General features: G+C 44.9%; 1 protein-coding gene across 1 annotated transcript; it reads left to right on the top strand.

The window, feature by feature from the left end:
- The first annotated feature begins 721 nt into the window (after window positions 1–721).
- On the top strand, window positions 722–26,763 carry col7a1l (collagen type VII alpha 1-like). The gene is made up of 103 exons (XM_061269103.1): window positions 722–876; window positions 2,476–2,668; window positions 3,959–4,139; window positions 4,205–4,364; window positions 5,460–5,553; window positions 6,354–6,527; window positions 6,612–6,769; window positions 6,827–6,959; window positions 7,032–7,148; window positions 7,214–7,369; window positions 7,542–7,658; window positions 7,727–7,873; window positions 7,954–8,073; window positions 8,132–8,290; window positions 8,381–8,494; window positions 8,576–8,725; window positions 8,811–8,948; window positions 9,367–9,513; window positions 9,598–9,717; window positions 9,824–9,970; window positions 10,047–10,250; window positions 10,315–10,454; window positions 10,546–10,669; window positions 10,738–10,881; window positions 10,956–11,137; window positions 11,202–11,270; window positions 11,341–11,358; window positions 11,432–11,455; window positions 11,537–11,602; window positions 11,735–11,815; window positions 11,891–11,917; window positions 11,982–12,026; window positions 12,094–12,168; window positions 12,238–12,324; window positions 12,390–12,416; window positions 12,485–12,538; window positions 12,615–12,686; window positions 12,754–12,813; window positions 13,283–13,318; window positions 13,379–13,423; window positions 13,567–13,602; window positions 13,720–13,764; window positions 14,266–14,337; window positions 14,426–14,458; window positions 14,704–14,775; window positions 14,850–14,909; window positions 14,970–15,005; window positions 15,073–15,153; window positions 15,286–15,321; window positions 15,395–15,439; window positions 15,527–15,598; window positions 15,706–15,741; window positions 15,949–15,975; window positions 16,118–16,153; window positions 16,242–16,295; window positions 16,388–16,426; window positions 16,503–16,556; window positions 16,626–16,658; window positions 17,048–17,113; window positions 17,206–17,250; window positions 17,332–17,367; window positions 17,446–17,472; window positions 17,538–17,609; window positions 17,669–17,731; window positions 17,811–17,828; window positions 17,892–17,927; window positions 18,002–18,040; window positions 18,112–18,147; window positions 18,232–18,351; window positions 18,419–18,493; window positions 18,564–18,683; window positions 18,744–18,851; window positions 18,926–18,970; window positions 19,055–19,114; window positions 19,544–19,594; window positions 20,182–20,223; window positions 20,303–20,581; window positions 20,670–20,705; window positions 21,398–21,424; window positions 21,495–21,554; window positions 21,826–21,951; window positions 22,017–22,088; window positions 22,246–22,281; window positions 22,347–22,406; window positions 22,485–22,529; window positions 22,607–22,642; window positions 22,719–22,754; window positions 22,842–22,898; window positions 22,972–23,043; window positions 23,103–23,174; window positions 23,236–23,271; window positions 23,341–23,421; window positions 23,508–23,615; window positions 23,680–23,742; window positions 24,006–24,068; window positions 24,151–24,267; window positions 24,531–24,608; window positions 24,701–24,754; window positions 24,826–24,874; window positions 25,398–25,532; window positions 25,921–25,977; window positions 26,214–26,408; window positions 26,479–26,763. Exons 2-102 carry the CDS (start codon window positions 2,593–2,595, stop codon window positions 26,405–26,407), a joined length of 8,163 nt encoding a protein of 2,720 aa, XP_061125087.1. The 5' UTR covers window positions 722–876; window positions 2,476–2,592; the 3' UTR covers window position 26,408; window positions 26,479–26,763.
- The last annotated feature ends 12 nt before the right edge of the window (window positions 26,764–26,775 follow it).

The raw sequence follows: 26,775 nt of genomic DNA, 5'->3' as shown, positions 1-26,775 counted from the left end.
ATGAAACCTTTTAGCCAATGTGGCTAATACTTCTTAGCCACGATATGTGGGTCTTCATCCTTGTTGTTTTTACCGACCCACATTGCAAGCTCTTGTAAAAACAAAAGGCCCAAAAAGTGTTTGGAAATGTCCGTTTTGTCACGCTCGCTTTACTTTGCGAGTCCTAAAGAGAAGAACACTAACACGCCTGGAGACAAACTCCAGCACCGTGATTTCCTCTTTGACGCTCCAGTGAAAGCGAGCCAGGATGCCTCGAACCTCTCGTTTGATGTGTGAGAGGTCAGCTGCAGGGCGGCACGCAGCCCATTGTCGCACATATGCTTACTTAGCCATAAGAAACATTTAGCTTAGCGTACGGCGTTTATTTTGAAAGTAAACTAAAGAAGGTGTCAATATATGACGACACGCTCATGGCTGTAACGGACAACGTTGTTTTAGTCCAAGCGTGTCAGAGCTCACAGCTGGCCGAAGCCCGTTAAACTGCTCGCCGCATTCCTTCAAAGGTGACCTGGTGTCCAATTCCAACAAACAAACCAAAAGGGGGACGCTTGTAAAACGGGATTTAACCTGACTCCTCAAGTCTGCTTTGGTGGTGTTCAGGGCAGGGTCAAAGCGGCACTTCTTCTCTCAAGGCAGCAGGTTGAAGCATCCCCCACCCCTCTTCGCAAACTTTTTATGAGTATTAGCCAAGCCCCCACTAAGCAAAAAAAAAATCCAAGTGTCATTCATTCATTCGCACACACCTACCTCCTCCATTCAGACACACAAATTCAAAGACTGCTTCACTTGGATTGAACCTTCTTTTTGTGTTTTAGGGGATTTTTCCATCCTTCTCTGGATGTCACACAGATAATTCTGATGAACTAGAGTAGAGAGGTAAGTAAAAGGCCCTTGAAAATTTCCACTGCATTTTAATGTGCTGATTTACCAAGTGTTAATCTTTTAAACCAGCACAGAATTTAAGCTCATTATATTCTGTTTTTTGTCATTTTTGTATGGGTAAGATGCACTTACACGTCTTGCACGCCTGCACTAATGCACTTTTCTTTATTTTTATTTCTACGTCGCTCGACTGCACCTGCAAACTTTCCGCTTTGGCTTTGAAAATCTGAATTAGCGACGACGTCTCGCGTGCTTTTTTTTTTTTTTTTCGTCTCGCGGGGATAATCCATTCCGGGAGGTGGCGAGGTGGAAAATGCCATTATGTAGAAAGAGCTGACGCACAGCTACACTCACAGGGCCCGCCGCCGGTGAGAGAGAAAGAGCGAGCGAGTAACAAGCAGATAACGCCGAGTGAGTCAGTGAAGTCCGTTTTGTAATATTGTTTAATCTTCTCGGGTGCTGTGATGTGTTGTGCCGCTGTGTTGTTAATATAAGACACTGCAGTGTTGTGGATTGCCCGCAAAAAAAAAATTGCAGCATATTGCGGCATATTTCAGCGTGTCGGCTGTCATTCATAAAATCCTCCACACCTGACTGCGCTAATAAGATACATGCAGAGACATATCTGCATCGGTATGCGAGGAGGAGGTTGTTGCATGGGGCCCTGCCAGCCGGCTCTGGCTCGCGCAGATTGTAAATATCATCTAGCCTTCAGCCAGGTGGTCAAACCGCAACGTGGAATTTCCCCCAAAATGACTCCCCATTGAGCCCGATCACTCTTTATGGTACTTTTATGCTCATGTTAATCGGACAAGGCGGACTGACATAAAGGTGACGAAAGTGTTGGGACAGGCCCCCCATGCATCTTAATTGTTGAGCTTGGCAGGAAATTTTTGGACGGTTGTGTCATTGATGCGGTTATTGCGAGTCAGGGTTATGCCAGCAAATATTAAATGTTGAAGTTAATCCGTTCCAATACTTTTGCTCACTTGAAAAGTGAGTGGCTTCAATCATAAGGCGCTCCGTTTTGAGTTGTTTAATACATCCAGATGTTGTTCCAATACTTTTGACTCCATATTATCACAGAACAAAATATTCTGTAGGTCTTGAAAGATCACTCTCGATTTAAATATGTACAACATCCCAAAGGAGGCATTATCATAATCAAACATCCTCATCAGCAAATGTGAAACATCTAATCTGAATATTCGGGGGGCTGCACACTCTGCAATACTGGACGGCACCTTTTCCATTATCGGGGTCATAAATTCCAAACGGCATGTTTGTTTAGACACCCGCAGTAACTGCCTCTGATAGCTTGCTGTAGTATTAGACAATCTAAAAAAAGTGCTGTGTGAGACTATTCCACCTTTTTGCCACTATTGGAATGTGCTGTTAAACTTTCTGCAAGACAGAAACTTTTTATTATCCTCCTTCTCGCCTTTATTAGGACAATATGCAATAAATAGATCATAAATAGTGAGTGATTTGCATGCGCCTCAGCCATATGCGTCTCCAGCAAGTTAAACACGACATTAAAAAAAAAAAAATGGTTGCTTACGTTTTATCTCTCTTTGACTTTCCCTGTCTCAGATAAGTGGGAAGAAGCGCGGGAATTGATGATCCCGGAGCGCCCGTCCTGGAAGGGGATTTGTGAGGCGAGGCGGGAGGAGGAGGAGGAGCGCCTGATCAGAACGGCTGGACGAGAGTATGGGCCGCTTTTGTGTTTGCACCATTCTCGTGTTGCTTTGCCTTTCGTGGCGGAGCGTCACGGCACAAGCCGAAGGTATGACATCACTCTTCCCGCCTCGATGGAATGTAAATCACAAATTTGTTCTGATGAAGACAACTTGCCTACGACATACAATTCAATGATCTAATAAATAAAACAATGAGCTCACTGAGCCTTTCAAGAGGTCAAAATTGACATAAATGAATTAGGATTCAGTTACTTATGTGTCATAAACATCAATCATTGCTTTCCAAACTAAAAGTTTTATTTTTTATATTCAACGCAAAGATAATCAGTCAACTTCAGGAATTTGATCCAATTTTCTATTGAGGAGTCGAGATTTCAATTATTTGGACAATTTTGAATTAAAGATAGCCAAATGATTAATTGCTGTTCAAAAATATTTCATTTTTTATTTATTTTTAAAATGATTAATCATCGATTAATTTGATGCTCAAATTGTCGATTGCTCGCTACAGTGATTCCTTCTACATTCTTAACGGCATAGGCTTACTCTAACAATTCTAATTTGTATTTATCTAAAAAAAAAAATCCGGACTTTCAATCTTGAGGCGATTTACGTACAAACACACATTCTCTTGGCCTTCAGCCAAAATGCCATTCACCAATGAAACAATGTCTTATTTATCTCTTCTACTTATTCCACTTAGATTGCACATCTCATTCCAGAATACAGATTTGTATGCGAGCGCCGTTTAAAGGCGCCTGTTAGCTCAGGCAGGCGTAAGGAGGCAGGCCGACCACAGCCTACGTTTGCCTTAATATTCTAAGCGTTCCTCATTGCTGCGCTAAAGTTTTATTGCCGGAGTGCTCGGAATGTCAATGGTCTTTTTGGGCTGACTTGTGTGTCATTAAGCATTCGTGGGAATTTGCAGAGCTTGCTGCAGATGTGAGCAGGCAAGCGTGATGAGGCAAGGCTGCCATCTAGTGACAGCACGAGTAGGAAGTTGTTGGCGTATTCAGCAAATTTACCTTTTTGTATAAAACGGCTTGGGAGATTTTGTGATAATCACTTTAAAGGCATTTTGTCATTCTGATCATACTTTTATGTTTTTATCTATAAAATAACTGTTAAGTCATAACGCATAAAACAAGATTTCATTTGTATGTAGCAAATCATGTCATATTAAAAATGGAAAGAGGATTTTTGATTACATCAAGTCATGAACTACTCTGTCAATATGTCAATTTGGAAAATTAGCAATTTCCCCAATTCAATATGTCAGTTTCAAACCTGCTGTTTTTGGGAAGGCAACTTTTTTCAGGCATGAGGGAGAATAGCTGTAGTTGGCCGTTCCTTGCTGATTACAGAATCTATGGTAGCCTGCAGGACGGTGGTGCAGGCAGACATTGTTTTCCTGGTGGATCAGTCGTGGACCGTTGAAGCCGCTAGCTTCTCCGCGATGAAAGATTTCATCTCGGCAATGCTCGCCTCCTTCAACGACAGCCACGTAGGAGCCAAAGGCATCCGTTTTGGAGTCATTGTCTTCGGGACCATCCCCAGGTAAAAAAAAAAAAAAGTCAACACGCATCGGTTTTGTATCCTTTCTCACTTTCCTGTCCTTCCAGGACGCTTATCGCCTTGACGGACTACAACTCCTTGGAAGAGGTACTCGGGGCTGTCAGAATGCTGCCCTATGAGGGCGGATTCAGGAATATTGGCGCCGCCCTCTTTTTTCTCGTAAACCAGTTTTTCCACGCCGCCATCCGTCGCGACCCTGCACCCAAGGTACTTAATTCATTCATTCATTGCCAACCCAATAAAACATAATGTTTGACGTCTATTCCCGTCAATGGCAGTGAACGAGTTGAGGAATAGAAGTCAGTTTTTAAGTCTGCAAAAATCATTCCTGATAAAAGAAGCTTGTGATCGGCGTGTTTTCCAATAGGACAGAATAAAAAAATAAAATATAAAAAAAAAACAGCGTATTAAAGTCTGAGCCAGACGCCAACTAAACTTGTCAAGTGATAAAATGTGAAGTATTTTCCTTCTCTATCAGCGATGGGGAGACTCGGAGTAACGCTGCCGGTTAGCATTCCCATCAGCCCGCTATCTTCTGAGTGTGCGTGTGAATAAATTTGCACTTGACGTGGGAAGGCAGCGGGGAGAGGATTAGGCTGATATATTGAATTTGTACTGGCGGGGCGCATGCGAGCAGCAGCTTCAATCTCATTGAGTCAGTCCTCTTCTTCTTTTGCTTTCTTGAACTTCCCATGAACTTTGCTTAATTTTTATGAAGAGCAAATTGGTAGTCTCAGTCGCATCCTGCTTGTTCTTTTTGGCTTGATTTATTCAATTATGAATTCAATTATAAACTAAGCCATGAAACTAATCTGTAGGGGACTTTAACGAGTCTGATGTTTTTAAATGAGTCCCTCACCCGAACATTGGTGTATTAATTATTAAGCTCTGTAACTGTGCAAATGTTTAAACTGTAGAATGGATTCAAACAGCAAAGCAAACATTGTTGCCAAACCTTTTCTTTGTCTAATTGTGTATTTCCTGAAAATGCAACAACGAGAATTAGACATTTTGTATCATCTGAAGTAACACATTGATTGACGTGAGTTAGTCTGTTTAGCTTAATGCTAACGAAGAATGCAAAATGCCAAAGATGCGCTAGCCAAACGCTTCAGTGTCACAATGTCAAGCCACAGAATTGAACAGTGTGGCAACTATGACAATATTCACAGGCATTTATTTTTTGTCCTCTGCGAAGAGCGACTAATATGACTGATGAGCGACTATCTCTGTAAATCCAAACGTCTGCTTTATATACTCCAACAAATTAAACTTTTTACCCCACCTCTGCTTTGTCCTTAGGTGGCCATTTTGATCACAAACGGACCCTCGTACGACGATTTTTTCGAGGCGGCCAAAGCAGTGGCTGACAACGGCATTTCGCTCTACGCTGTCGGTGAGTCCACATTATGAATTCCTTCAACATCGTCCCCCCAGATCTTATCCGGGCGGCCTCCGTCTCACCCGCTGTTAGAAATTCATGTACTGTACAGTTGCGATGCATTGGATTCCTCCCCGGAATCTTGTGCGAGATTCATATTTCAGAGTGTACTCACACAGATAGTATATGCGATTCATATACAGTACACTCTCACACGTCACAATATTAGGTACACCATGCAAAAAATGGAGACCACCTCCATCCCCCACGTCCACCTACACTACTTCCCTCATACGCATTGCGCATACATCTTGCTCCCTTTCCTGCGAGAGCTGCAATAATTACCGCTCATTAACCAATCGCTCTCTAATTGCGCCCATTATTCACCGGACCATTCAGCTACACCTCTGACACAGAGTACCGCTCGTCTTATTCATCAACGCCGCAGGGAAGCAAGCCTGCAGCTGCTTGCTTGTCAACAATCATGAAAAAATTTAAAAAAAGCAAATGTGTGGCATACAGATTGCAAATGTAACGCGCATGTGGCTTCATGAGTCAGCGCTTCAGGGCAAATTGGTTAAAGCCTCATCATGCCAGAATCAATTGAAAGACTTCTTTGAACATCCATGTGCATAATTGATCTAAATACCAATTGAAAGCATATGCCCGAGTCAGCTTAGTCAAAAACATGCTGCTTCGTTGTTGTTTATTTGATGACCAAATGCGGATGTGCAGACAACATTGAAGCAATGCCACAGCTCCTCCCAGTGGACAAAACTAGAAAGTGATAAATTGATCAACGCGCTTATGTTCAGGCGTGGGAAACGCTAAGGAGGACGAGTTGAGGAGCATGGTGTCGAAGCCGTACGAGGAGCACCTGTTGATGAGTGTTGACTTCCCCATGCTGGAGACCGTCCTCCCCAAATTATCCCGCCGGGTTTGTTTCACCGCCTCTGAGCCGCAGCTACCAGTCAAATGGCCCCAACCCGGTAAGGGAATCTCACCACCGAAGTGACGATTTTGATTTTTCCCTTTTTTGAATCCATTTAACTGTCTCTTTTATCCAATCAAAGAGCTCATTCTGGGTCCCAGAGATCTGCGGGTTAGCCAGCTGGCCTACAGCTCCCTCAGACTGACGTGGACAGCGGCCACGGGGGACGTCACGGGCTATCGACTGGTGGTCGCCCCTCTCAGCTCCGGAGGACAACCCGTCGACGCGCAGCAGCGACAGGTAAGGGGAGGTGTGAAAGGTCTGATCCAGATGTTTATTCTGGAACTCTGCTCCCAGGAGATTGATCTTAAAGCAGACGTGACAACAGTTGTGGTGACAGAGCTCGCCCCGATGACATCATACTCTCTGACTGTGTACGCCTGGTATACCAGTCTCGTCGGCGGGTATGCAACCATTATTGCCCAGACCAGTAAGTGCAACGCTAAAATCAAACAAACCAAATGTTGGTTCTACACCATGAGCCACAAGTCTTGTCTTCCAGCACCATTACCTCAAGTGTTAAACTTCCGAGTTATCGAAGAGAGTCTTTTCTCGCTACGTCTGGGCTGGACGTCTCCTCTCAAGAAGCTCAACGGATTCAGGATTCTCATCCCGAGATGTACGAAGAAATTATCGACGATTGTTATTTTGAGTCAGATTTATTATACGCTTTCTCAAATGCAGCCGACCGACCGGGATATACGTATGAGCAGCTGCTCCCGGGAGACGCCTCCTCGCACGTGATTGACAGCCTGGAGGAGGACAAAAAGTACACTATCAGTATCTTCGCGGTTTACCCGCAGGGGCTGAGTGAACCGGTTTCCATCGTGGGAAAAACACGTAACTATTATTACATCTGCGTTTGATGACAATGATTGACACTTGCTTAAAAAAAAAAAAATAACATGGCCAAAAAGTACAAAGTAATACAAACCACAACTTTATTGTCGTACAGCAATGTATCCACAAGAGGGCGGTGTTGTTCCATGTCAGATGTGTTTGTGTGTTATAGAGAAGCTCGTAGCAATTCAAGAACTTCTGGTCCAGAATGCAACCACTGACACGGTCCAGGCAAAGTGGACGTCAGTTAAAGGCGCTACGGGATATCGTCTCACATGGGCGTCGTCTGGTAATGCCACAACTGACTCACACCGATTCAAATATTTCATATTCCACTTATTTGTACTGCGCTTCCAGAGGGCCACATAGAGAGCATCAACCTGAGGAACACCTTTGACTTCTACATGATGCAGGGCCTCCACGCGGGCGCCGAGTACACCATCACAATAAACCCTATCTTTGGAGACATCGAAGGGCCCGTCACATCGGCCAAAGTCAAGACATGTAACTAACTACCGCACTACTAGAAAGAGTCCAGGAGTGATGGAGTACGTATATGATATTTTCAATGTCCCCCTCATCAGTGGAAAACAGTGTGGTGCAGACCCTGAAGGTGTCAGCAGTGAGCACCAGCAGTGCTGTCATCTCGTGGAACAGCGTGTTGGGAGCCACCGGGTACCGACTGGCCTGGGGACCCACGATAGGTGTGTTGAATGATATCATCCCAGCAGGCGCTTCCTTTCATATATCGTTGTTTCTCAGAGTTTGCGGGTCGGGACCGTCCCAGGCAGTTAGCTCTGAATGGCAGCACCACGGAGTACCAGCTGAAGAATGTGGCCCATGACACAGAGTACGCCCTGACTCTCTATGTGCTCTTTGGATCGGTGGTCGGGCCTGGTTTCACCGCCACCTTCAGAACATGTCAGTACCTGAATTTGTCTGAACTCATTCACTACCATCGGCGACTATAGACGTCAACCATAACGGGTTAACCAATGCATTCGTTTTCAGCTCCTCTCGGGTACGTCTCCAGCTTTGAGGTCACCGCCTACACCAGCACCACCGTTGAAGTGCAATGGAGCCCAATAGTGGGCGCTACTGAGTACAAACTCTCCTGGAACACTAGTAAATGTTCTTGTCCATGGCGTGCACATTCACCTTCATATGCCCGATTTTTCTCACACATTTTCCCATCTTTGTTTGCAGATGACGGCAGCCCCCAATCACGCTACTTGGACCACAGCATTCTCTTCTATCGTATCGTTGACCTGAGCCCACAAACCACCTACACGATCACAGTCCGTGCAATATACGGCAACACGGAGGGACCAGAAATTTCCTTAACTCAAGTCACAGGTAGCGAACAATTGGATGTTCCTTATGTTTGCTGTGGAGATTTAGGAAAATATAACCTGCCTTGATTGCATGTTTAAATCTTCAGCGGCTGCCTTGGACTCGGGACCGCCCCAGCTGGTGAAGGACGTCAAAGTGGTGGACACTGGTGTTAACTCTGTCACTCTTTCCTGGAAACAATCACCCGGTGCAACACGCTACAAAGTTTCCTGGGTCCAATTTGTGGGTGAGATTCTTCATATGTTATACTCCGAATTGCTGTGGTATCACTGTGGTTCGTTTGCAACACCATGTGGCCTTAAGGTTAGTGTTCTAAAGTGACTCGGATCCGATTTGGCAGGCAGTAACTGTACCTATCTGTTAGCCTCGGTTTCTCTAAATTCCACTCTGCCCCACTGGTGTTCCACAGCGTTCAATTTTGGGGCCCATGCTGTTTTCATTGTATTGGCAAAGTTAGACAATCATTTTAAAATTGGACGCCAAACTGGTGCTGTTGCTCGCCTCTTAACTGGAGCTCGTAGGGGCAAGCATAAAACACCAGTTCAGACTTTCCTTTTTTTTTTTTTTTTAAATCTTTGCCTTTTGATTCACTGCTTTATAAATAAATTCAGTTGCCATACCAGTTTTATTGCATCCTTCACCAGGGGGAGAAGAAAAGTCCCATATGGTACCAGCTGGTGTTACAACCTTCACTATAAAGAACCTACGAGAGGGCTCGGCCTACAAGATTCAAGTGTCCTCCATGGCGGGCAGCCAGGAGGGAAGCTCTGTGCTGGTCACAGCACGGACATGTGAGTTGATCTAGTCAAATCCTCTGAACATGGAAACCAGGATGAATATACCCTTTGACTTTTCTCTCTTGAACTGGACTTTAGTGGACCTTCCAAAAGTGATCAGCTTCACGGCAATGAACACCACGGACAGCAGCACTGTTCTAAGCTGGAATCCAGTGGCGGGTGTCTCCAGGTATCTTCTAAGCTGGAGACACATCTCAGGTCTGAGCCAATGACGTAGCTGATATGAATAGCATGATGTCTTATTACAACGAGTGTATTAAAATTGCAGCGTAAAAACTCAAGTGAAATAATTGTTTTGTTTCAGTGTTTGAGACTAAAAATGAGACACTGGGTTCGAGTTTCACCTCCTTCAAAGTTGGTGATCTCCTCTATCGCAGAACCTACATTTTCTCCATTCGGCCTTTATATGGGCATGTGGAGGGACCAATCAGCACCGTTTACCAGAGGATTGGTAAGGAAGACTCACAAGATTCATCTGCCTTTTGTTTGACGTGATGCTTCTAATATTTTGTTTCTGCTCATCTCAGTGGGACAGCGTCCTCCGACGTCCCAGCCAGCAACAGTAGCCTCTTATGTCAAAGCGAACACCATAACCCCTCAGACAGCCACTAGAAGCACCAAGAATTCTTTTAGGTTGCCGATTACTACCGGTAAAACCTCAATTCATCCAACAGTGACCCCTCCTCTGTTGACAACACCAAGCGCAGTGACTCCCGCGCAATTAAAACCAGGTATTTTATTTTTTTCTCGTTGGGGTGCGATAGTTGCTGACTCAGCCATTTGGTTTTCGTCCAGATTGCAGCCGTAGCAAAGTGGACATCGTGTTCCTGGTGGATGAATCATCCAGTATTGGCGCCAACAACTTTGACAAGATGAAGGACTTCATATTTCGGGTGGTCACCTACTTCCCGGTCATCGGCCCTGAAGGCGCACAAGTTGGTGTTTGCTAAATGAGCCGCGCGTCATCCTGCCTGACAGCTGGGAATTGCAGACATAATGAAGTTGAAATTCTCTCGTCACTTTCAGATAGCTGTGGTTCGTTTTAGCGATGAGCCTCGGATTGAATTCCGACTTAACGATCACAAAGACCGGAACTCTGTGCGCAGGGGACTCATGGCGTTACGCTATGGAGGAGGCAACACCAAGACAGGTTTGTGCTGCCAACCAAACACCAGGAAAAATCTAATTTCTTCATCTTGTGTGCCTTTCTTAACACAGGAAAGGGAATCAGCTATGTCCTGCGAGAAATGTTTCAAGAGTCTCTGGGCATGAGGCAGGATGTTGCCCATGTTCTGGTGCTGATAACAGACGGCAGGGCCCATGACGACGTGGAGTCTCCCTCCAGGATCGCTCGTGCTCTGGGTCAGTCAAAAAGTGCGCTTACAAGCTTACCGTAGTTCTCCCTCAGTTTCTAATCTTTGTTACGTTTTGAGTAGGCGTCAGCATTCTGGCGGTAGGGGTCACCAATGCCGACCTGCGGGAGTTGAGTAAAATCGCCGCCCCCGGCCGATACAAGAACGTCTTCTACTCGCCGACCTTCGATGACTTTCCCTCCGTGGAGAGAGAATTCGTTGGGAGCGTCTGCAGCGAGGAGCTCCTCTCCGAGTTCAAGCCGGAGGTAAAAGGAGAAAGTGCAATTTTTATGACAAAGTATCACTTCATTACTCCCTCTTTATTTTTAGCTGAGTCAGCTGGACACGCCCACTGATGACCCAAAGCTGCCTCAAGCCCCCACCTGCCAATGTGTTAAGGTAGATTGATCAGGTGCCATTTATTTTAGATTTTAAATGCATTCAAATTGTTCTTCTGTCTTTTTCCCAGGGCCAGAAAGGAGAAAGGGTGAGTTTAATTGAGCCAACATTGTGTGTAAACACAATAAAAATGTGTAGTAACATCCACAATGGACTTTCAGGGGGATGGTATGGGAGGAGGTTTGGTGAGTTTCATTCAAAATATTTCTTACATTGCAAATCTTTTCTTTTACCGACATTACCTGCCGTGTTTGATGTTTTTGTAGCGATTCAGGCAAACTCTAGGACAGTTTGATCCTTTTACCTCTACCAAGGGAGAGAAGGGTGAAAAAGTAAGATGCACATACACACACTGACAAATTTCATTTGGATTGTTTTACTGAGTGCAAATGTGTTGCAGCGTCATGTTGTTGTTTTTACTTTTATTATATTTCCGCCTCAGCTGTATTGCTTTATTTTGACAGGGACCTCCTGCAACAGATGGCGTTCCTGGGCTGCCTGGACGCCCAGGAAGAACTGGACCCCCGGGTTCCGCCGGCCAACGGGTAAGTTAATTAAGGGAACAAATTCATAGTGTTTGTTGTTTTAACACGAGTAATGTATCTTTTCTTCTTTTTCAGGGCACACCAGGTGTACCAGGCGATATGGTAAAACTTAAAACACTGAAAACATGCGCTTAGATGAATTGTGACTATCCTTGCGTTTCAACAGGGTCCTCATGGTCTCCCTGGTCCCAAAGGACAGAGAGGAGAGAGAGTAAGTTTTGGGATATTTGAATGTAAATGTGGAGCAATCATCATGCGCCTTTTGTTTCGCTTCACAGGGAGAGCCGGGTTATGTGATAGCAGCCCCAGATGCAAACTTCATCCCCGGCCAAAAAGGAGAACCAGGAATCTCAGTGAGTCTAGCTCTGATGAATTTTTTTCAAGAATAAGTTTTGATATAAAAGAAAAAATATATATGATAGGGTGCCCAGGGACCTCCTGGTATTCCCGGAGTCATCGGAGTCCCGGGTATGCCTGGTCCAGCAGGACCGCCAGGAATATCTATCAAGGTAAGAAAAGTTGAACTTTGACATGTACAACCACTTATTCACTGTGTTGTACTTTATTTTTGAAGGGGGACCCTGGAGAGCCAGGAGAAAAGGTACCCGACAATCCTGCGACTCATTTTGATTGGACTTTAAATGACGTTGTCGTATGTTCACTTGAAAGGGTTTACGTGGGAAGCCGGGCACAAAGGGCGACACGGGAGAAGCTGGAAGCAATGTAAGTGCGGAGAGGATCAGCATTAAAATACACGTTACAAAAAAAAAAAAAAAATCTGTTTGCCACCACCGTCAAGGGTGTCGCAGGGCTGCCCGGTCCAGTCGGCATCAACGGGACACCGGGCTCACCGGGTCCGAAAGGAGACAAGGCAAGTGTTAACAAACATTGATCTTGCTCTCAAAATACCTATTTTCTCTAAATGTGAATTTTTGCAGGGTGAATGCGAATATAGCCTGCAAGGTTCTCAGGGGTCCCGTGGAGAGCCGGGAGAGAAGGTATTGCGCCCAAAAATGCTCAGTTTCATCCTTTACACTACAGGTGTCAAACTCAAGGCCCGGGGGCCAGATATGGCCCTCCACATCATTTTTTGTGGCCCGCAAAGACAAATTGTCATTACTAGAATTGCAAATTGTCTTCACTTTTAATATCATTTTTTAAAAATATTTGACTAGTTTTTACTCATCAGATTTGAAAACGAGTTATTTGTCAGTTTGTTTTGTAGCTTTTACTGTATATGACATGAGGTGCTCATCCATTCATAATGGCCCTCTGAAAGAAGCTATGACTACAATGCGGCCCGCCCAAAAAATTAGTTTGACACCCCTCTAAGCTGCTTTCCTGAGCATATTGAATGCAGCAGCCATCTTTGTTGTCCTCTGTTCATTCATTTTATACTTGTAAATATATATTTGTTGTCTTACTGCCGTCCCATCACCAAATTTCATCCATGTTTATATTTTGCAGGGAAATGCGGGCGTAGCGGGACCAGTCGGCCCCAAGGTACTCAATACGTGATTTTACTTCCTTTTATTTCATTTCATTTGGGATGTATATGTCCAGGGTGAACTTGGAGAACAAGGCATCCAAGGAGCCATTGGACCTCGGGTGCGTATTGAGCCACGCCCATTCATATTTTGCACAGAATGCTAATTAACTCTCACAAGATAAACACGCTAACTGCTGCTTAATGATTTTTGAGTAATTGGCCATGAAATAATGAATCACTGGTAGTTTTATTGTGTCCGCAGGGGAAAAAGGGATTCAAAGGGGAGCAAGGGGACAAAGTGAGTCCACATCCAAATACACTCCCGATCAGTTTTATCATAGGAATGACTCATCAGCTGGACTAAAATATGCCCCTTGAAAGTGAGTCTTAAATGAAGAAATGCATTTCTTCTTAGGGTGAACGAGGCGAGAGGGGACCGAGTGGACCAGAAGGACCAACAGTGAGTGTTATTTGTGATGATGACAAAATGCACTTCAGATTTGACTGAATAGGCCGAGGCATTATGTTTCAAATTGGACTAGAATATATAGACGGACATTGTCATTGCATCTCTTAAATTAGCCTCGGTGAGAGAAGCCGGTGATTACACAAGAGGCAAGTCGTCAAAGCTTCAATGATTATCTTTCACACATTTTTCCCTGCATCACTGATTTTTAATTTGAGGCGGCCCCCTCACCTCACTTCCCCTCCCGGTGAGATTGTCACCGAGATGCTGTCACCCTATTTGCTTTAACGCCCTTTTTGTTGATCGAAAATGTCAACAAGATAAGCGCTAAATGCGTCAGACAATTATTTCCATGCAAAGATATCAAACCGGTTCTTCAAATTTGAATTTTTCTCTTTGATGGCCTGTCACGTCGAGCATATTTTCAGGGGGGGCAGTACGCCCACGAATTCCCCCCTAGCTCCGTCAGTGTTGAATGCATACTATTTCTCCCAGGGACCGACAGGACCGATCGGTCTTAAGGGGGACGAAGGCCCAAGAGGAGCCCCTGGAGACACTGCCAACGGTGTAAGACCCCGTTTTGTCATTTTTATTTTTTTATTAATTATGTTGTCAAATTTCAGCTCTGAATATTCTCGTGGTTGTGTCATGGCAGAATATTGGTCCAAGTGGCAAAAAAGGCGTCCGGGTGAGTACTTCATGTTGTTTATGAAGACGAATCCACCATGTAAGGAAGGGGCAGTGCTTATCGTTTTGGAACCCGTTACCGTTGTGTGTTCTCCTCTGGGCCTGCCAATCAAAAACAATTAAGACCTCTCCTCTCATTAGCTTTTTACAATTGCACTGAATGACTCAGTGAGCCCAACCCCTTCAGAGACGCTAGTCTTCTTTTCAAAAGTCTACGACTGATGTGTCACATTTCCCGTCCTACAGGGAGACATCGGTCCAATCGGTCCCGCGGGCCCTCTGGGACCAAAAGGGGAACCTGGAGACAAAGGAGAAAAGGTTGGATCATTAAAAAGTATGAAATGTGGAAAATGGGAATGTGCAGCTCTGGTTTAATTAATGTTTACTTGTAGGGTAGTCCAGGTTTTGGGATTCCAGGACAAGGGGGACCAAAGGGAGAAAATGGGGAACGGGTGAGTCCCTGAATAACTCATCCGCCATTTTTTTTTTTTTAATATTGCTCTCATTCACAGGGAAATGTTGGTTTATCTGGAAAGCCAGGAGCAAAGGTAATCAAAACAAAAAATGTCAAGGTGTGGATCAAAATCATAGTATTCCAAATAATATCTTGAACAGGGACAGGATGGCTCCAAAGGTGACAAAGGGGATTTGGGCCCACCTGGAAATCCTGGAGAAACAGGATTAAGAGGTAAAGATGTAAGTAAATCACATGAGGTTGTCACAGACATGAAACAAGTTTATCGCATTTATTAACAGCTTAATTTTTTTTTCTCTGTTCCTTATATAATTGCTAGAATGACATTTTCTTAAATGTTTTTGTATGTGTAGGGGGAAGCTGGAATTAAAGGAGAACAAGGGATGAAGGTGCCATACCAGTCCAAATATTTTTTTTTTAAATTAAATTATTAAATTGTTCAACTCATTTTGTCTTTTAAAGGGCGAGCAAGGACCACAAGGAGCATCCGGCGACCCAGGAATAAGGGTATTTTATCTTTTGCGGTTCTACAAAATTACAAAAATATAAATTATCAAGTCACCTATTGTTTCTGTTTCATTAATTTTCTATCAGGGCCCTCAAGGGCTAGCAGGGCAACCGGGAACGCGAGGAGAGAAAGGAGATATTGGAAACGCTGGCCAGCCGGTGAGAACTCACAATTAAAATAATAAAACATTTCTCGGTGTAATTGTCACTTGTCAATGCTAACGTTTCATGATTACCTGTAATGAAATTTCTTTGTCTTCCTCTAGGGGCTTGACGCCGAAAAAGGCGACAAAGGCGAACCGGTGCGTACGTGCGCTCTGATCCGCCGCTTTGCTTTGTCATCGCGATTGCAATTTCGATATCTTTGTTTTGGCCTTTATTGTGTTCATCATGCTTCGGCGCATATTCTATTTCCTGCAAATTTTTCACATGATGTCCTATCGATGTTATTTTTAACAGTTTGTTTTTTTCTCTGTGTGCGCGCACGCGTGTCTGCTGTCGTCACAAAGGGAAAACCTGGACCTCCCGGAACGCAAGTAAACAAACCTTTTATAGTCGCGTGTGACAGCTTCTCATCAGTCCGGTCATGTTTAACAGGCCCGTTTGTTGCAGTCGCGCTCGTAAAATCGAGACTATAAGGCGGCAAACAAGAAATAAATGCTCTGTTTTTTTTGACAGACGCTACGAGACAATATCTTTGCCCGGGTGATCAAGGTGTCTTTATCAATATCATGTTTGTTTAATTCCCCCAAGGCAATTTCATCTGCCTCTCTAAAAAAACGTCTTATCCTGTTTCCCTCAGGGTGAGCCCGGCGAGCCGGGTTCAAGAGGAGAAGTCGGCCTACCTGGACCAAGAGTGAGCGTCCCATTTCCCGTTCTCGTAGGAGTCATTGAAAGTTTGTGTGAGAACAAATACCTTTCAACTTCTTATCTTCTGCTTGTTCGCAGGGTCCTGAGGGTAAACCTGGACTTCCAGGATCCTCTTTGGTTGGTGTCCAAATTTCTTAAAACATCTATATTGTCACAATTGTTGACACTCATGCGTATACGTGACTGTGGGCAGGGTGGTTCCGGAAAGGACGGGCTTAATGGTACACCCGGAAAACCAGGCGAAAAGGTTACATAAATATTTTATTTTCCCGTACGTCTACTTTTATAACCGCTTAACATTCGTTTTTTTTTGCAGGGGGAGCAGGGACTAAAAGGAGAGCCTGGCTCAGTAAGTGTTCAGGTGGTTCTCAGAATGCATGGATCCAACGTGATGGTCACATGACCCACTTTCAAAGTCCATATTTTCTACCCTTTAGAACCGATCATCAAATTTCACTGCTGACATAATTTGGCTGACATATGTGGCTATTGTGTGGAAATTTATTTGGAGTGGTGAAAAATAGCCATCGTGACCACTTCCTGTTCGTGACATGCTCTTTACAAAAGTTTCTGTTCGTTTCCTTGTGCCCACAAGGTGTCACCAACTATTTACAACTGTTTTTGTTATTTTCTCATGTCAAACTTCTAGACCATACTTTCTGAGAACCAACCATTAAAAAAAAGCAATGAACAAAACATTTAAAAATTCACAATTTGATTGCTTCCTGTTTTCCGCAGAAAGGCGAGCGAGGCGAACAGGGTCGGATTGGGATTGCCGGAATGCCAGGATTACCAGGAACTCCGGTGAAGCTATTATAAGAATCATCAATTATTCCTCGAATATCATTTTTCCACATGGGTTGTTCATTGAGTCTTCTGTTTTGTTTACTTTCCAGGGACGAGCCGGCATTGACGGCAAGCGAGGACTCCCGGGGAACGATGTGAGGAGAATTTTGACAGAAGAACTCTGGCTTGTTTTGCTAGCGTGATTTCAATTTTAGCATGCATTTTTTTTTTTGCAGGGAGAGGGAGGACAAAAAGGGGAAGAAGGCAAAAAGGTCCCCCCCACTAGTATACTAGTTTTAGGGATTTTTTTTTTTTTTTGTGTAGCAATTGACACTTTTTTCTCATTCCAGGGGGAGAAAGGAGACACGGGAGCAAACGTGAGTAGTTTTAAGTTTAATAAAAACAGCCAAAGGAGCAAAACCTGAGTCTTGTTGAATTACAGGGCAAAGATGGGGGTAAAGGAGAACCGGGATCTCCAGGTTTGCCCGGTAAACAGGTCCTCGTGACCGCAGAGGTAAGAAAATGATCCCCTGGTGTCTTTTGCATTGAATTCAACTGACAAGCCATTCACAGGGCGCCAGCATTGACGAAATCCGCCAAGCCTTTCCCGTCCCCATGGGTCCTCCGGGAGCTACTGTAAGTGTCTCGCGCTGCTGTGTGCCAGTAACTGCCTAAACCAATATCGCCTTCCTCTTTGTCTCTTTTGTGTGTTCAGGGCTCGCCAGGAATAAAGGTAGCACGCAGTTTGGTTTTAAAGTGTAAATACAGTCTCTGATTTTCTACTTTGTCTTTGCAGGGAGATAAAGGAGACGCAGGCATGAGAGGAGAAAAGGTACAGTCACGACCAAGTGGAAGTTGAAATACAAGTACAGTATGTTAGTCATTGACTGTTTTTTTTTTCAATAGGGTGATGCCGGCGCCTCTGGGAAATCACTGGAAATGAAGGTTGTGTTCCTGCTCAAGTGTTTGAAGTGAAAAAGTACCTCAGCGGCATGATTTGCTCTTTTCTTCTCCAGGACATTGAAGCCATGTTTGAAACATACGGCATCAAGGTGGGTCTGCGGTTTCTACTTGCAGATTCTTCTCGGGTCTTGCTTGTTCCTTATGGTGCTCCATTGTGTTTGCTTTTGTCCCAGCTTCCTTTGCTGAAGGTTTTGATCGACAGGCTGCTGCAGGACAGCATAGAGGAGCTGCTTCACAAGATAACCGAGCGGAAGGAAGATACGCAAACCTCCAACGTCATAACGGAATACACCGTAAGTGGTGTGAATTCACAGATTATGAGTGAAGGCTTCTTAAGATTTGCTTCCATTGTTTCGGCAGAGCTCTCTAAAGATTGACTCATTGGCGCAAGTGGACAGCGTTGAGGAATTTGAGTTGGACCAACCTACGCAGCCTGTGAGTAACGCTCCAGCAAACTATCACTAAATCTACAAAACAGTTACTCTTTTTTCCCCCCCACATAAAGGACTCATGGAACGAAACTACGGAGGGTCCAATGTTATGGACGCCACACATGAATGGAACATCTTCAACCGAAGCAAATCTGGTTCAAGTCGATTCTACTTTAAATGAAACTTCAAATCAGGTTTGTTATTCAGTTACTAAGTTGGTCTCCTCACATTTATGCATTCATGTGTTCTGGCAGACTCTTTCCACCCAAGCCAGAAGTGTCGTCCAGGCGGCCCCGCTCGCCCGAGCGCACACGAGAAAGAAAAGCGCAGGACACAAGAGACAAAACAGAGAACGAGGGAAGGTAAATAACACGCGGTCATATGTGGAGAAACATCTAGCCCTTCTTAAAAATCGCTCTTCCCGCCTGCTAACCAGGGCAAAGGAAATAAAGGACGACGTTCCAGGCCGACGCGGCCCCCGGTAAATGAGACGGAGCATGCTCATGTCACACTCGTGCTGGCTTTGACTCGCTAACATATCATCAACACTCTCATCTCCTCCCAGACGAGCGAGCAGTCGGAGGAGGACCTTCACGTCGCCCGCCGTGAGCTCGAGCAGGACGAGGTAGGCGGCGGCCTCGTTTGAAACTCAGTGATGTCGGATGACGTACGGGCGGGCGCTTTCTCGTTAACGGGCCTGTCAGACGCACTTTTAATCACAACATCATCTCTGGGAAGGAGACGATTAATTGCACACCTACTTCCCATAATATTAATTAGCGGCCCATGCAGTCGTCCTCGCTGCCCACATCGTTCAATTAACTTTTAGGTGATATTTCAATTAACTTTTAGGCATTAGGAACTTGCAAAGCGGAGTTCATGATTTTTAGCGCGACCTTCTCGGAAGTCACAGCAGATTAGTTTTGTTCTATCGCGTCATCTGACGTATAAAAACAAGCAAATTTATCCAACACCGGATGAAAAGGTTAGTGACTGTTGAGCTAAACATTATGACCTGTGTGAACTGATTTATTTATTTTTTTACCGGAAACAGGATGAGCCGTCGCTGCCATCTCCTCCCATCACCACGCAGGAGTCAGACAAGGTGGATTCCTCATTGGCTTAACACACACACACACACAACTTGCATGCACATCACGGCACGTCTTGAAATGCAAGGCTTGAAAATTTTCACCAGTAGCAACAATCCCCGTCCTTTTAAAGCATGAAAGCCGCAGCATGATTTTAAAGCTTGGCTGAATGGGAATGAGCACACTTTTATAACACGACAATAGCAACAGTATATTTTTTTTATCTTTTAAACAGGATGTCTCTTAATTACAGAATGCGACCATAGAGTTGTAATGCTTCTTAAGGGAACACAACAACAAAGGGAAATGCAAATAAAGTGGAGACAAGCGCCTTGGATGTCACAACCGACAACTTATTATAAGTTATTTATAAAGACTCGTATCACATTAAGACAACCTGACACTCCTTTATACATATTTTTGGTGTACTTTTTATTTATTTAAAGAAGATGTTATGTAAACTACTCCTTGAGTGTCACTGGTGAAAATTTTCAATATAAAAAAAAATTATTTAACTTTGTCTCTGGCTTGTTGTTTTTTTTTCACACACAAAGTCACAATTCTGTATTTGAATATTTTGCTGACAAGCATCGCTTGACAGGTGCTGTCAATCAGGGTCAAGAGAAACTGGTCTGACTCAAAGGTAAGTGACTGAAGCAGCCAGGTGGTGGCGCTAGCATGTACAAAACAAAAGTCATTAGTCATTAATGACGACTTTATAGAGAAGGAGCTCGGACAGCGGACAACGAAGCCAGCGACAAGTTGAGACCGATCCATTCGCACAAAGTGCAGGGGAAGGGCCCGGCCCGGATGATGAGGATTGGAGTGGGGACTGGGCGACGCAGGAGGAAGATGTGGACCGGGAGGAAGAAGAGCAGGGCGAGCTGGAGAGGCAACGGGAGAGGGAGGAGTGGGAGAGGAGGAGGGCTGAGATGGAGAGGACGGGCAGGGAAGAAGGTGGGCAGCCTTACCCGTACCATCCTGACTATTTTTACCTCAAGGTAATGGCCAGCAAACATTAATCAGTATACTACTGTGTATTCAAAGTAAGTCATTTATTGATACATGGACATGTCTTGCATTATAAAGGGACAACCTGGTGAGGATGGAATCCAAGGTCCCAAGGTAAATAAACACGATTTTAATGTCAAATCGTAAAAATGTTGGATTCGCTCATGGATGGCGGTGGTATGGGTACTCGCTTATCAGTGACTATGCAAGAATTGAGAACTCAGTCTGGGGAAAAAAAGTGGTATGGAACGTCTCTATTAAGCACCATGCATAGGCTCACGTTTACATTACAGCACAATTAGGATCAGATCTGGATTAAATTTAGCACTGGGTTTTTATATGACATCAATGTTTCAATTTTGGCAACATTCTTCGAAGAATGCATATCAACGCTTTCAGTTCGAGACCGCGTATGTCCAAATAGGGTCAATTATACATGGTTTTCAAAGTCCGAATGTTTTGGGGGGTTTTCGGCCTAAACATGTTCAAATTATTAGCCCTGATATGTTTTTCTAGCAGTATCACTCATGGAACTTTAAAATAAACTTTGGGAAGATGCAGACAAAAAAATCGTCCGCTTAAACGAAAGCGTGCTGTCGTCGCCCACGCTTTCGGTGTTGCATCAGAGCTGGGGGAGTCCGGCCTTCCCGCTCTTTTGATGCCGGCTCGATTAATGAAGCACGCGCATGAATAATTCCCCTTGTTAAGCAACGCCAGCAAATGCATTTCTTTCCCTCACGTCTCCCGCTTTTAACAACGCCAAGGTGCTGTCTGACTTTCCTGCGTGTTCTTCTTGATGTTTGCAGGGGGGCGTTGGCGAGAAAGGACAAAAGGTACTCTGTATACGCTTGTATGTACGTCATTTATTATTCAACAAGATTATCATTGAAGTCGTGTGTTCAGGGAGAGCCGGGGAGCGGCCACCGAGGGCCCGAAGGGCAAGCCGGTCGGCCCGGCAACAAGGTGACACATCTTCTTTAAAAAATACAATTAATTACATCACTTTAACTTAGATTAACTTTCCGTCTGGCTGCTATTTTAATTTCCGACCATTTAATTTTCTGAGTGAGTGTGATTTCAACACATAATTGTAAGGCAATTATTTCAAAGCATTTGCCAGCTGAAGCTTTTGTTTACGTTCCAAATGTTTTCACGCTCGTTCGAAGAATAGTAATCTAACTCTGTTTGTTTTGAAAGCAATTAAAATCAAAACAATTCTGACTCATCAACTCAGGGTGAACCAGGAGAGCCGGGGCCACCGGGGGCTCAGGGAATCCAAGGCATCCGCGGAAGCGCAGGCATCCAGGGGTTTCCGGGCATCAAAGGACCCCCGGGAGCCCTCGGAGAGCCCGGTCGAGAGGTACGGCGCTATGTCACCGCTGTCCTTTGAAAGTGATGCAATGTTTGCTGTGTGCACTGACGCAGGGTGAGCGAGGGAAACGGGGGAAAAATGGAGCGCTGGGAGGCACGGGACCTCCTGGAGCACCAGGACCTGATGTAAGCACACTACCGTCTTTATGGTTTTTGATGTAGTTGGACTTTTGAAACAAATGGGAAGTTTCACACAAAAAACTGAAATGACATTTTGCAGTTTTGTGAAAGAAGCGAAAGATTTCCTGTTAAATTCTTATGACATCATTCTTTTCCGATACAGGGATCTCCCGGTGTACCAGGAGTAAAAGGAGAAAAGGTGAATATTTTGAAATAAATAATAAAGAAAATAATGGTAACAATTGAAAAATGTACTCGCCCTAGGGGGAAAGAATTCCAGGAGAGCCGGGACCTCGGGGTTTCACTGGCTTCCCTGGAAAAAGGGTGAGATTTATTTTGTATTGTGCCAACTCAGTAGAATGCTGTCATGAGGTACGAAAAATCTCATGGGTTCTATTTCAGGGCGACCAAGGAGCCCCGGGTGTGAAAGGAGGGCCAGGACTTATCGTGAGGACTTTGTTCCATTTGAATTGCTAAATTGCCAATGATGCCAACTTTAGACTCGACTTTGTTTTTTTTTTTAGGGCTCCAAAGGTTTACGTGGTTTCAAAGGTGTCAAGGTAACGGTTCTTTTCCATAAATGTAAAGTTGTCCTTGACATCATGGTGTTTTTTGTTTTTTATGTGTAACTCCCAGGGTGAACGTGGGTTGCAAGGCATCAGAGGAGAACGTGTATGTTCTTTTTTTTTCTCAAATTGGGAGGCTATCAACGTTTTTTCATTGATAAATAGCTGATTATTGATTTATTGTACACTGTAGGGGAGTACGCTTCAAATGCATGGACCTCGTGGCTTGAAAGGCAACAAAGGCGACCCGGTGAGCGGCGTCTACCCTTTGCGGGGTTCTCGAGAACATGCTTGACACATTCTCTCCATTGTGTTTGTTGCAGGGTGAGCGAGGCTACCCGGGATTTGACGGCGATAAAGGCGAGAAGGGCGAGGACGGTCCACCTGGAGTAAAGGTATGAAGGAAATCTTATCTTCCTACAACTTAAGATTGGAATCTCCATTTTTCTTCCAGGGCCTGAAGGGTGATGCGGGCGCTAAAGGTGCTTTGGGACGCTTTGGCACTCGAGGACCGGGCGGTCAGAAGGTTTGTAAACCCTCCTGTGATGTCTCAAAGTTTTGAAAGTGATTTGAGATTTTGAATGCAGGGAGATCCTGGAGACCCAGGCGACCTCGGAGTCATGGTAAAAATCATCAAATGTATTCCGGATACAAGCCAGATGTCAGAGGGTTTATGTGATGGCTTTGTTAAGGGTCTCCCCGGAAGTGACGGCATGAATGGCACCAAAGGAGAAAAGGGAGACCCAGGACTGCAAGGCCAGAAGGGTAATCAGGTACAGGACAACAAATCACGTTTCATTAGACTCTCCCGGAATCTTGACGACTTTGGCGTCCTGTTTATTTATTTTGCTTGTCCCAGGGGGATGCAGGCGAAACGGGCTCAGCGGGAGATAATGGAGCCAAGGGAGAGAAGGGCTTCCGAGGCATCCCAGGACGTTTCGGGAGTCCCGGTCTCAACGGTGAAAAGGTTTGTTGTTGAGTTTGCCAGTCAACGATGCTCTGAGACCAATTTTTGAATTGCTTCTTAACAGGGGGACGCAGCCTCTCCCGGCACCCCCGGCATTCCTGGCCTGAATGGACTCACTGGACGAAAGGTCAAATTGACAAGTTACCTTAATGGGAACAAACAATGCAGAGAACTCCATAGATGGGCTAACAGATAGTCAGTGTTGCCGTGTTATATATAACATGCAGATATTCTTCATCATCTGTGAAGAATCAACGTGACCGTCTCCATGCACGTTTATATTATGCTCCCCCCTGCTGGTTAAAGAAGCAGCAGGACAATGTTCATTGAGATTAAGCAAAAACAAGAGGCACAAACATTCTATTCCATGATAATATTGTGCTCCATCAGGGCGACAAAGGCAACGCCGGAATCGATGGCATCAACGGTGACTCGGGAGAAAAAGGGGAGAAGGTTAACAACTCAAATTCAACAAAATGCTAAAAAAAAAAAAAGAAAAAAGGTGAATTAATCATTTGTGTTTCCTGGCTTGTAGGGTGCGGCCGGTTTCTCGGGCTTCCCGGGATTTAAGGGCTCGGTGGGAAGACCGGGAAAGAATGGAAACCCAGGACCACCAGGGGCCCCGGGACCCCGTGGGGACCCTGGAGCCAAGGTTTGTTATTATTGCATCGTTAGTGAACACATATATAAACATCCGATTAACCATAGCTGCAGTAAAGTTTGAGTGTCAAAAGAAGAAGATAAAAGCCGTCCATCCCCTTATCAATTAGCGACTTGCAGCAACAATTAGGAGGCCCGCGGCACAGAGTGTCAGCACTCTTCTAATAAGGATATCGCCAGGACAGGCTGTAATTGGGCGCGCGTCACGCTGTGCGCAGAGACGTGTTTGATGTGCGTGCGCTTTTTCAAAATCAGGGCGTGAGGGGCCGCAGAGGAAAAGCACAGCCGTGTCAACGAGGGGCGCCAGGGGGTCCCGGACTGAGAGGCCAGAGTGTGAGTGTGTATTACAAACTTGTCACAATACAACACACCAACAGGCTTTTTATAAGTGTTTTTTATTTTTTATTTTATTTATTTATTTGTAGGGCGTGCTTGGAATCGAAGGGGTAAAAGGCGAAAAGGGGGAGCCCGGCCTCTCGGTATACGCACACGCACATTGCTGTCATACATTTGTCCAAGATACACACTGATTATCTTCATCTTTGCAAAGGATCTTGAAGTGAAGAAGCTCGTCACCCAGGAGGTGATGGACAAGTGTGGTAAGTATGTGTGTGTGTGTGTGTGTGTGTGTGTGTGTGTGTGTGTGTGTGTGTGTGTGTGTGTGTGTGTGTGTGTGTGTGTGTGTGTGTGTGTGTGTGTGTGTGTGTGTGTGCGTGCGTGCGTGCGTGCGTGCGTGCGTGCGTGCGTGCGTGCGTGCGTGCGTGCGTGCGTGCGTGCGTGCGTGCGTGCGTGCGTGCGTGCGTGTGTGTGGATGGCAGGAGCGAGAGCGTGTGTGCAATGGTGTCACTAGTACACGATGAACTCTTCCTTATCTGTGAGTGAGCCAAAACGTGACCATGTGTTTGTGTGTCTACAAGAGCTCCCGTGGCATCAACGTGGCACCCGTGTGTGTGGGACCATCTGTTGTTCTGTCAGAAAAACACGCGCACACCACGGTGTCATCGTCAACATAAATACATATACACACAAAAACACATGTTCGGACTAATGGGGACATATAATAATTAAATGTCAGAAATATTGTATTATGTCAAGGTTGACTGTGTGTGCGTTTGAGTCCAGGCTTAGAGTACAAGTTGATGGTGAAGTCAGTAGACCCCGACGGGAGTTCCGCGCCCTCCGTCTCCGACGAAGACAACGGCGACGACATGCAAGAACAAATGAAGATGAAGGAAGGATTTCTGCTGAACGGCACCGGTGAGCGGCACTGCCTTGGTCGGGGGGGGGGGGGGACACACGACGAGGCACGACGAGGGTCAACGTGACGCAAGAAGTGTCGACACATTTCAGCCTGCTCATTAGCGATCGCACGGCCCCTCGGAACCCCCTCGCTCCCTCCTCGACGGCGCAAGATCAATCTACAGCCCAATTTAGTGCCATCAAAAGGCTGCCATAGCCCCATTTAATGACACCTCGCAGTTAGATGATTTTTCAAAATTTGGCTTCTCCAACTACTATCTCACGAAGTGCGTATTTCCGTGTGTCGTTTACAAAGTGTACTTTTTCCCATTGTTTTGTAACAATCACTTTAGGATTCTTGCAAACAATAATAACTGGAGCAAATATCCTCCATTTTTTGTTTTAGATGCCTCAGAGACACTCCCGAGGGAAAAAAGACGACTTTTTGGAGCAAGATCCTCTGGTGTGTTTTGCTTTCGTTTTCTTCTACTTCCTATTTATTATTATTTCCGCCTTGTCATTTATGAGTAATGACTTGTTTTGAAATTAACCAAAAAACAGAATCCATAAATGTTTGACGGGCCCGTGTGCTAGTTTTGGCTGCACTGACGTAACGGTTCACCAAAGAGTATTGAGTTGAGATGTTCCTAATATTTTAATTCCCATGAAGTTAAAAAGTAAAAAAAGTTTGTCAACTAGGGTTCGAGGAGCGCTGCCTAGAGCCCATGTTGGAGGGCTGGTGCTCTGACTACTCCCTCTTGTGGTACTTCCACGCCGGGGCGGGCGAGTGCCGGCCCTTCGTGTACGGCGGCTGCGGCGGCAACCGCAACCGTTTCCCCTCGTTACACGAGTGCCGCAGTCGCTGCGCAGTGGCAGCGAAACGCGGCCAATGAGGTAAGATGCTGTGAGACAAATTTAAAAATCACAGCTGCTGGCTTTTATGAACGTGTCTGTGTTTTCGCAGACGCCGGCGGGGCCTGAACATGAGCAGAAAGCACCTGTTTGCACTGTATAGGATTTTTATTTATATCGTGCTTAAAAAAGTTTTTGAATTTTTATTATTATAGTATGATTTGATTTCATTTTCACTTGTTCAAACACTTTGAATATTTGTTAAATGTTATCCATTTTTATTTTTTAAAACATGCTTTGTTCTGTTCTGTTTTTATTGGTTTTAGGAGTAGTTTTTTTAGTACATATTTCTTGGAGTTTTTATTGTAGTTTATTTTTATCTTGCTCTGACCATGTTTTAATTTCACTT

Source organism: Syngnathus typhle, linkage group LG21 (assembly GCF_033458585.1).
Source record: "Syngnathus typhle isolate RoL2023-S1 ecotype Sweden linkage group LG21, RoL_Styp_1.0, whole genome shotgun sequence".
NCBI classification, from domain to species: Eukaryota; Metazoa; Chordata; class Actinopteri; order Syngnathiformes; family Syngnathidae; genus Syngnathus; species Syngnathus typhle.
The sequence above is the reverse complement of the archived record's forward strand: the minus strand, read 5'-3'. Positions and strand labels throughout refer to the sequence as shown.

What these genes read in the sequence shown, in the direction of transcription:
- col7a1l (XM_061269103.1), top strand. Translation starts at nt 2,593, where the DNA reads ATGGGCCGCTTTTGTGTTTGCACCATTCTCGTGTTGCTTTGCCTTTCG. An exon ending in CACCGCCACCTTCAGAACAT is followed by an intron (nt 8,291 to 8,380) that starts GTCAGTACCTGA and finishes ATTCGTTTTCAG; the next exon opens with CTCCTCTCGGGTACGTCTCC. An exon ending in CGCCAGGAATATCTATCAAG is followed by an intron (nt 12,325 to 12,389) that starts GTAAGAAAAGTT and finishes TTATTTTTGAAG; the next exon opens with GGGGACCCTGGAGAGCCAGG.